At 45.7% G+C, this 10,026-nt stretch overlaps 1 protein-coding gene across 3 annotated transcripts in view; it reads left to right on the top strand.

Moving 5' to 3' along the window:
- Positions 1-459: 459 nt before the first annotated feature.
- LOC108787378 (mitogen-activated protein kinase 14) overlaps positions 460-10,026 on the top strand; it is a 47,062-nt gene continuing 37,495 nt past the window's right edge. For all 3 annotated transcript variants that reach the window (XM_018556914.1, XM_018556913.1, XM_018556912.1), the window contains exon 1: positions 460-759. In XM_018556914.1, coding sequence (XP_018412416.1) covers positions 641-759 — 119 coding nt within the window. In that variant the 5' untranslated portion in view covers positions 460-640. The remainder of the gene's footprint in view (positions 760-10,026) is intronic.

Genomic DNA, 10,026 nt, shown 5'->3' with positions numbered 1-10,026 from the left:
CAAAATAGTTAATGGGGGTCAAATCAGCGATCATTTTTCACCCATAGTGATGAAAAAAATTGAAGGAGTAGGATGGAAAATTTTTCTCAAATTAAATTCTGACAGCAAATGTGGTTTTCATTTCGAGAGATTCCATTCATGTCGAAATTGAATGTTAAAATTAAACGAACGAAAGTGAAAGTTCGTTGAAAAACCTACAATATCTATGGCCAGCTTAGAAATGACCTAAAACACTTTCCCTTCAGTATACAGTTATGACAGGCACCTCCGCCCTAGCCGTTCTCTCTCTCTCAGCCAAGTCACTGGGCGATACGTTCCTCATAAGTATTCCAAACCCGACGCCACCTCTCGGCCGGGTGAGTCAAGTGACCGTGAGCGCGCCCATTACGTTACTAAAATCCAGTCAGATCTAAACCTCACACGGTGAATCACCAGGCAAATGCTCTACGGCGCATGCGTATAGTAGTAATATCATGATTGCGCAATGGGCGCGCGCTGAGTGGGGAGCGCGCCGGGAATCTCGCGGGATCAGGTAGTGAGTGCCTTGGACTGGCTACCGGTGTAGGGGGGGTGACTGAAGCCTGCGGACTTCTCAAGCCCTTGGTCTAAGTGTACGTCAGAGCGGGGGGCTGCAGCAGCAATGTCCTCCAACACACCCCCTGGATTTTACCGGCAGGAGCTGAATAAGACCCTGTGGGAGGTGCCCGAGAGATACCAGAATCTGAGTCCCGTGGGCTCCGGGGCTTACGGCTCGGTGTGGTAAGTCTGGGATGCGGGTGTATGAGGGGTGCACCGCCGTGGTTGTCTGGCGTGCAGCGTGAGCTGGCTGCATGCGTGTGCTTGGTGCACCAGTGTCCGGGGCATGGCTGTGCGGGTCGGTGTGCATGTCCTTGCCCAACTCCTTGCAGCACTGTGCGGCCTACGTGCCCTGCAGCCAGCACTACCTCTTTCCCGGGAGTCCGGGACGGAGAAGGCACACTTCTGGCCCGTGCATTGCATTGTGCATGCTTTCGTTAGGAGAGAACGGGTAAAGTTTGACGACATCGCTGTTTGTCATTTAGATTGCTTGTCATTGCAGCTGTGCCAGTCCTGCAAGCTGCGGCCACCTAACTTTCTTTGCACCAAAATACTTTCCAGGAAGAGCCAGTGAGTGGACTGCGCAGGAGGAATGGAACAACAACATGAGTGCAGGAATGTTGTGCAAGCTGGCCATACGCTATTAGAACTTTTTAGTTAAGGACTGAAAAAAAAAAAAAAAAACAGATTGCAACATATGTGGTGTTTAGTGAATCCTCTGCTGCAGCTATTCCATTCTGACATCGCCATCAGAATACATAAACAGTGGCTGCACGCTTTTAACCCGACTCCTTGGGCAAAAGTCAGTTCACTAATCACATTTTGCGGACACATTTACCCATTCCTGTAAAGCGGCTGAGATTCTAAAGCTGCATTATGCCAATTTAGAAATTTGCACAGTGGGTGCCACTGTCGGCATCCCTAGATCAGCTGGTCGGACAATCTTTGCACGAACGGCCGCTGTCCGATTACAACGAACGGCCGCTGTCCGAAACAGCGGGGATTCCTTCCATGCTCTTAACTGTTGATGGAGGAATCTGTGCTGTTTTTTTTCCAGCCCGCTGGTTATGGCAAGCCTAACTTCTGGGACTTTCTGTGACACAGACTCTGCAGGACATCATGTTTGATGTCAGTCTTTGATTGTCCCTGACAAATGGGGGCTGTCACCTGCAGATGTTTACAAAAGTGTATTTCTTAAAGCTTAACCCTTGGCACAAAAAAGCTGGTCCTTTAGACCCCATTCACACTGAGCTACATCAGAAAAAGATTTTGAGTGCTGATTTGAGCTGAGAAGCACGATAGCTCTCCACAATCCTAATAATTTTAGTGGTGCGGTAGTACACCAAATGTCAGAATTTTCAATATATTCATGCGTGTGTGGGTAATATGTAAAGGAATCTGTCATAGCTCTGTGGCTAGCATCTCTCCTGAGAAGTGGGGGAGTTTTACAGGTAGAAAAGCTATTTAGAGAAGTTGGCAGACTGAAGGAAGCATATCAAATATCAGTTCCAGAGGAACTTGGATACATTTCATGCAGGATTGTCTCAAAGCTGTGCCACAATAATTACACACGTGCCACAATCATTTGTTTCAAAAGGGAAGAGGTCTTATTTACCTCCCACTTTCCATTTCACCGATATGGTGGCATTTCTAAATGGATTTGACCCAAAATTAGCACTATACACTAAAAGTGTCGAACTATGTATTTATTTTCCCCTTTTGCACGTGTTGGTACTAAGATTGGAATTGTGGCAGGGTTTGAACTAATTTTGTGCAAGGTTTCTGACTACATACACACCCCAGAAATGGGTCCAAAATATCTTATTGTAGGGATGCACTAAAATTTCAGCCGCCAAAATATTTTGACCAAAAATGGTACTATGGGCAAAATGTGGATAGTACCAAGACAGACAAAAATGCGTCAGTGAATTCAGTGCATCCATAGCTCCTCTCCCCCCTGCTGGACACTGGTCTGTTTCCCCTCTGATGCTCGCTGCTCTCCCCCGCCTGTTTTGGCAGAGGCAGCAGGGATTGGGGGGACATAGACCGGAGCCCAGCGGGGAGGAGAGAAGCTGTCAGGATCCTGAGCCGGGCGGTGCGGGAAGGAGAGAGAGCTGTCAGCTGTCCCAGGAGGCTGAGCTCTCCTCCCACACGCCCCGCTCAGCCTCCTGTAACAGGCGAGTCAGGATGGAGAACAGATTACAAGCACTCAGCATCAGTACTGATCGCTGAGTGTTTGTAAATAATTGAGACCATAGTATGCTTACTGTGTCCCCAGTTATGAATAAACAGGAAGTGCTCTACATCACTTCCTGTTCATTCATGATTGTGGACATATTAACTGATACTATCTCTAAAGTTTATGAATGGACAGGAGCACTCAGTATAGAGTTCTCCTGTTCATTCATAATAGAGGCTGCAGAAAAAGAGGACTCTGTGTCCTTGATCTTTTTCTATTTTAAAAGGGAAATATCAGGGGTCTGTTTGGACTCTTGATATTTCCTCAAAGACCCTAACGATAAAGTAAAATTAAATACATAAAATTTTTAAAATGTTAAAAGGGTTGGAAAAAATAGTAATTTGTTTGGTTTCAGCCTGACCATGTAATGCTCTGGACTACAAATCCCAGAGACGTCAAGCTTATCTCAAGGATGAGCCCAGCTGTAAAGCTTGGCAAAACTTTAATTTCTATTTGTTGTCTGTTCTTGCAGTAAACTTCAAGGAAACTGACCCAGTAGCATTAAAAGTACAAAAACCTCCATCTCTCTTGCAAATTTATGTGTGTCTGAAAAAGTCCACTAAGATATATCGCAACACAGACCATTCTTTTTTTGTTTTCGGTGTAAAAATGTCATTTTAGTGCATCCCTACTCTACTGTATGGCACCTATATGTTACTTGTAGGAACTTTGACAGGTGTAATTATAGCACCACCCCATTGTCTGGTCAGCTGAAAGACATGTTTCTGCTTTTCTGCTTCATTCATTTAATCAAAAATCTTCCCATAAAATTGTAGTTGCATTTCATGTATTTTATACAAGATCTTTCCTATAAAATCTTATGTAGACAGTTGGAAGCCCTGAGGCTTCTGCCATTAAAAGTACTTTTATCATTTAAAGTGGAACTTCACTCAAATAGTGAAGATTTGCAATGTCATAGGAAAATTAGAAAGGGGAATTGTGCCTGAGCAGTACCCTAAAATTTTTTTACACCTTGTCTGAAATTACTCCTAAAAACAGCAGGTTTAGTACCCTTTTGGGGTAATTTTCCTTCAGTTCATGTTCCAGAGACTTAACAGGAATTTTGAGGAAATTTACCAAAGTGAAGGGAATTACCTTTTTCGACAATTGTCCCCACGACAAGGGATACGTCTAAAATGTTGGGATTTTCCTTCACTTCCTGTTTCACTGGCAATAGTCACCAGGACAAATAGTGATGAATCTCCTCAGTGGGGACACAGACACAGACATCCCAACTCTCCCGGACGCTCCGGGAGTCTCCCGCTATTAGAGAGCAACATTTCCTCCCGTAAAGGTTTACTCAGAGTAAACCTTTCCCGGCTCTTTTTGTTTTTTCTGACATCAAAGACGCCGGCCGCTGTGAGTCTGAAAAAAAAAAAAACGGTTCAGGGAGAGTCCGGCCAATCACGGGGAACCCCACTGCTCTAGAGATCCTCCAATCACAGAGCTAAACGGTAACCAGCTGACCCCGCACATGTGACCAAGAAGTGGTGTAGGGTGCGGCCATATTTGTTTCGGGACCAAGCATGAGATCTCCCGGAACTGATTCTCACATCCATTATCGCTCTCAGTCGGTGTTCGGATTGTTTGCATCTCCTATCAGCAGTAACAACACAAAAAATCCCGCGGAAGCTGGGTATGATATGACTAAGAGAGTGCTGGTCCACAGGAAAATGGCCGCCAATCTTCACAAGGGCTCATTGGCCTCTGGCATCCATTAGAAGTGGTGTTGTGTGGTGACGTCATGGGGCAGAGCCAAAAAGAATGCGGGAAGTTCAGGTATGGATCGGGCAGGGGAGGGGGTCACTACATAAATTATTCCTTATAATAGAACATACATGACCTAATCATCTGTGATCATGACATGGTACATGTGTGATGGGGAGTGCAACTGTCAGAATATTTAAAAGAAACCCAGCAGATAGCAAAGAAGCTATAGCTTCCTCTGCTATCTGTCACCATTTCAGCGGGTGGTCTAACCCCCCCTCCAACCCCTCACCCCACGGATTGGGGGGCAGAGGGCACCTCCCTGAAATTGCTTTTTTCAGGTTGGGCTCCCTGCAGACAGCAATACAAACTGCCGCTAATTAGCTTCTATCTTTCATTTTCAAAGCTTAACTGAATAAACGGAAAAGAGAAGCTGATTGGTTGCTATGGGCAACAGCTCCAGATGTCCCAGTTTTTAAAAATGTCCCCCATTGTCCCTCTGACTCCAGAGATTTGGAGTGAGATTTGGTGATGTCACTACTGTGATGTGCTTCTCTTCCCAATACTGGTGACTAGTTTTTTTTGCCCTCACCTTTTTTGGGGGGCACAGCTCCCAGAGTTCAGTTTCTTTTTTACGCTCAACTCCAAAGAAGTTCATCAGTAATTCATGCAGTTATGTATTCATCAAAATAGTTGAGGTCATTTACTAAAAATCTCATAGATAGAGATAGATATATAGATATAGATAGATATATACAGGTGAAACTCGAATAATTAGAATATCGTGCAAAGTTAATTTATTTCACTAATGCAACTTAAAAGGTGAAACTAATATATGAGATAGACTCATTACATGCAAAGCAAGATAGTTCAAGTCGTGATTTGTCATAATTGTGATGATTATGGCTTACAGCTCATGAAAACCCCAAGAACCCCAAATCCACAACCCCAAAAAAGTAGATAATTTTTCATGCAATCAATAAAACAAGGATTGTACATAGAACAATATCGGACCTCTGAAAAGTACAAGCATGCATATGTACTCAGTACTTGGTTTGGGCCCCTTTTGCAGCAATTACTGCAATTACTTTTGCACGATATTCTAATTATTCGAGTTTCACCTGTGTGTGTATATATATAGTTTTACACACACAGTATATGTCATGTGTGTGTATATATATATATATATATTTTTTTTTTTACAGTGCTTTGGTGTTAATATGTCATAAATATCATTCAGTTAGGGTTTATATCTACTTTGAACATATTTATTTTCAAAGGTAAGTGGATTGAGTACATAAATTGAACTTGGAATGTACTGTACAGTAAGTAGCACTTAGGCTGAGTGAGGGGCAGAAGTACAAGCTAATAAGGTGTGCTGCAGTGTACATGTGCTTACTAGAAACATGCTTTCAGGCGGAAAGAGCAGAGGGATGTGCTAGGTGCGTTGCGCTGCCATTTGCTGCAATACGCGGTACTGCAAGTGTGATAGATAAAAGTAGTGCATGCACTATTTTTTTCTCCACACAGTATTGCGATATCACGTGCTGATTTGCAGCACGTGTAGGCTAGGAGGTGGGCTGGGGTGCCATTCAAATGAATGGCAGCACAATGCACCTAGCACACGATAACATGTGCTAAATGCATTGAGCAGTAGCATGCGTTTATCCCATGAAATAGTGCAATTAATGCTGCGCTCACATTCGGATGGGCTCTTACTGTCCAGTCATAGACTGTAGGCGGGGACGTGATCTACACCTTGTCCCTAAATGCAGTAGAGAGGGCAAGGTCAGCAGCTTGGCAATGAGGTATGGCTAAGCATCTATGCTGTGGCACACCCTATAAGGTTCTCATATTGCAGTGCTGCTAAATTGATAGAATGGGAATGAAGGATGCACATAAAATACCATCAGCAAGCATTAAGAAATGTGTCTGGACAAGTTCTTCCATGCCCAAACTGTTTAGTGCCATTTAGTGCACCTGTTAAGGTGTTTTATTTGTGTGGAGCATTATGTATAAGGTGATACAGTTATGGCTCCAGTGCTCAAAGTATGCGCTGGATCTAGTAGCGGAACACAGAAGGATGGCAGTATTTATTTATTTTTTTTCAAATTCTTTATTGACTGGAAGAACGTCAAGTATAACCCATACATAATGTGCAGTACAGAAACAGTTACAGGAATACAACATGACAGAGTGGAAAAACAGTCCACATCGTAACAACGCTAACATCTCGCTACTAAGAGAGTCATGTTGGACATAACAAAGAGCATCTCAGTACATTAGTTGACACAGCAAGAGTTTGATTCGGCAAAACTATTCTGTACAGTAGAGCTCAGTGATTAGGTACTATGCTCCAAATCGGACCGTGTCTCAGGAACAAGGGGAGAAAGGGGAAAAGAAAGGAGATAGAGAGGGTGAAATGTGAAGCGGGTCCCAGCCGGGGTCCGCATTGTCAGCTGGTGTCCTTAGTCATATTGGGATTATTCCCATCTGAACCACCCTTGATGACCTCATGGCAGCCCGGGGGAGGGTGACCTGCTTGTGTCAGCGTGCGCAGGTTGATCCAGGCCTTGGGCAGACACGCTGTAGCATAGCCACGGCCCCCAGGTGGCATTAAAACGGGCTTCAGTGTTTTTCAGCGAGGCAGTTAGGTCCTCAAGCAGGTATGTGTCGTCTACTTTGGCGAGCCACATCTGGATAGTGGGCGGACAGGGGTCCTTCCATTTCAAAGGGATGCATGCCCGAGCTGCATTCAGCAGATGATGAGTCAAAGAGCGTTTATATCTGCGAATCGAGTGTTTAGTCAAATGAAGTAGGCATGCTGCAGGGTCATCCCAGAGGTCCGCACCTGTCAAAGTCTCAACCAGCTCCAGTACCCGCCCCCAGAAGGTCCGCAACACGGGACAGGACCAAAAGATGTGTAGCATCGTACCCTGAGCCCCATTGCATCTCCAACACTCATCCGGAATCGTGCTATTCATTTTATGGAGCAACCATGGCACTCTATACCATCGTGTCAGAATCTTATATCCCGACTCTTGATGTCGATTCGCTAGCGAAGCTTTAAATGTCAACGTTAGGATAGTGTCTCTTTGTTGCTCCGAAAAAGTACATTGTAGCTCCGATTCCCAGCCATGCAGAAAATGCAACGGTACGTCCCCGGTGGCAGCCTGCAGTAACCTGTACAGTTGGGAGATTGCGTGTCGGGGAGGGAGCTGGGCTAGGCACAGCTGTTCGAACTCCGTCAGGGGTTTGTCCAGAAGGGACGTGCCAGGTATCGCCCGGAGGAAGTGTCGCAGTGAGAGGGCGCTCCAATAGTCCACAGGGGGGTCTGTGAGAGATTGTATGTCAGACGTCTGCAGCCAGCCCCCCGGTCCCCTGAAGTCTCGAAGACGGAATTTGGAGGCGTGCAGGAGGACCCGGCGCAGTCTACTATTATCGCCCCCTAATGAGAAATCAGGGTCCCCAAGGACCGGCGTCAGAGGTGACGGGAAAGGTGAACCAGCGGGTGAGATTGAACTTCCTGCGGTATGGTAGAGGAGAGCCATGGAAGACCCTCTATGGGGAACATGTATACGCTCTGCTCCATAGCTACCCACCTCTTACCCTCCCTGCAGATACACCATTCAAGGAGCCTGGAGTGCCCAGGGTCCTCCGGTGTAGAGGGGCGGTCTACCTCTGGAATACTGGGCGACAGGATGGGTGACGGGGAACCTCCTGGCCGGGATGGGTCCGCCAACAGAGCTGAATTAGGTGGTATCTGCCCTGCACGCCGTCCCGGGGTACCGCTGGAGTAGGCCGCACGTGTCTGCGCCATGCCGTCTGGTGCGGGAGACTCTCCAGTCGACCGCGTTTTGTAGAAGAAGCGCTGGATATCTGAGCCCGGGGTCACCGTAGAGGAACCGGGTGTCCGTTTAGGTTGCGACATGCAAGAAGGGTGAGATATTAAAGTCTATTTAGTCCATAAACTGAAAAAGGGGAACAGAGCTCCAGCAGCGTGCGTCTTCACTCGGCCATGTCTTAGCCACGCCCCCGGCAGTATTTTTAAAGAATAGTTATAAAGTAGGGCTGGTAATGATTAAAATTTTCCTGTTCGATTAATCGAATTTTTTTTTAATCGATTAATCGACTAATTTCGATTAATTATAACTCACATACAGAGGGGGGTCTCACCAGAGCTTTGAGGGGGCCTCACCAGGGTAGCAGGGCTCTGTGGGGTCTAACCAGCCTTGTTAGAACAACAAGAGGGCGCAAAACTAGGTCAGCTGACTGCCTGGACCAAACATATCAGGGAAGGTGACAGGAACAATAAATATATATGTATAATGTACTTACTTATGCGAGTCTGGGAACCAGATGTGAACCGGCCTGTGAGGAGGATCAGGATGTCCAGAATGTATGTTGAATGGCGGCAGCCTCAGGCAATATATCAGCCGCCATTCAACATACATTCTGGACATCCTGATCCTCCTCACAGGCCAGTTCACATCTGGTTCCCAGACTCGCATAAGTAAGTACATTATACATATATATTTATTGTTCCTGTCACCTTCCCTGATATGTTCGGTCCAGGCAGTCAGCTGACCTAGTTTTGCGCCTTCTTGTTTCTCTCTTTGGTTTTCACATCCGATGCACTCATGAACCAGGAGACTTCCCCCAACCCCCAAGTAGCAGAACACCAGTGCCTGCGAACCTGGGATATAAGAATGAAGGCATGCTGGGACTTGCAGTTGAACTACAACCAGCATGCCTTCATTGGCCCTGTACACCTCTCCACATCACCCAGGGAACTACATGTCCCAGCATGCCCTTATGGTAGAGGTGAGTACTTTGATCGATCAAAATAATTTTGATCGATCAAAGAAATTAACGATTAATCGACGGATTAATCGTTAATTTCCGCACCCCTATTATAAAGGTAGAGTCAAGGAAACTTGACAGTGGCTTCAGTACTTTGAGGCATGGAGTTTTGACTTTCCTCATTTGAATGCATATTCTGCGTCAATGTATCAGAAAGTATTCAAGCCAAAAAGCATTGCCAAGCAAGCAGCATTTACAGAAGTTGCAACCTCTGTGTTAGCCCTCGTTCACACCTGAACGTTTTGTAGCGCGTTCTACGCTCAACGAACGCTCTACAAAACGCTCAAGCATCTAAATCCCATTGTTTTCAATGGGTCTGGTTCACACCTTGGCGTATTTCAGCCCGTCCCTAACGCGCTACAAAACGGCCCACGCCTGAAAAGTTACAGGTACTACTTTGGGCCGTTTTTGTTGCGCGTTTCCATTGGGATACAGCCAAGTAGCCCTCGGAAACGCGCGTTTGTCACACGATTCGCGGTAAAAAAACAGCGCGACAGACGCACATATGCAATACGCCTAGGTGTGAACCAGGGCTTAGGGTTACTACAGATTTCCTTTAATGGATTTAAATATTTTTACACAATAGGAAGTGCCTGCCACACTGAATATCTTTTTTTTTTTTTTTTTTTTTTTAAGAAAAA

The sequence above is a fragment of the Nanorana parkeri genome, unplaced genomic scaffold, assembly GCF_000935625.1.
Source record: "Nanorana parkeri isolate BGI_ZX_2015 unplaced genomic scaffold, ASM93562v1 scaffold257, whole genome shotgun sequence".
NCBI lineage: Eukaryota > Metazoa > Chordata > Amphibia > Anura > Dicroglossidae > Nanorana > Nanorana parkeri.
The sequence above is the reverse complement of the archived record's forward strand: the minus strand, read 5'-3'. Positions and strand labels throughout refer to the sequence as shown.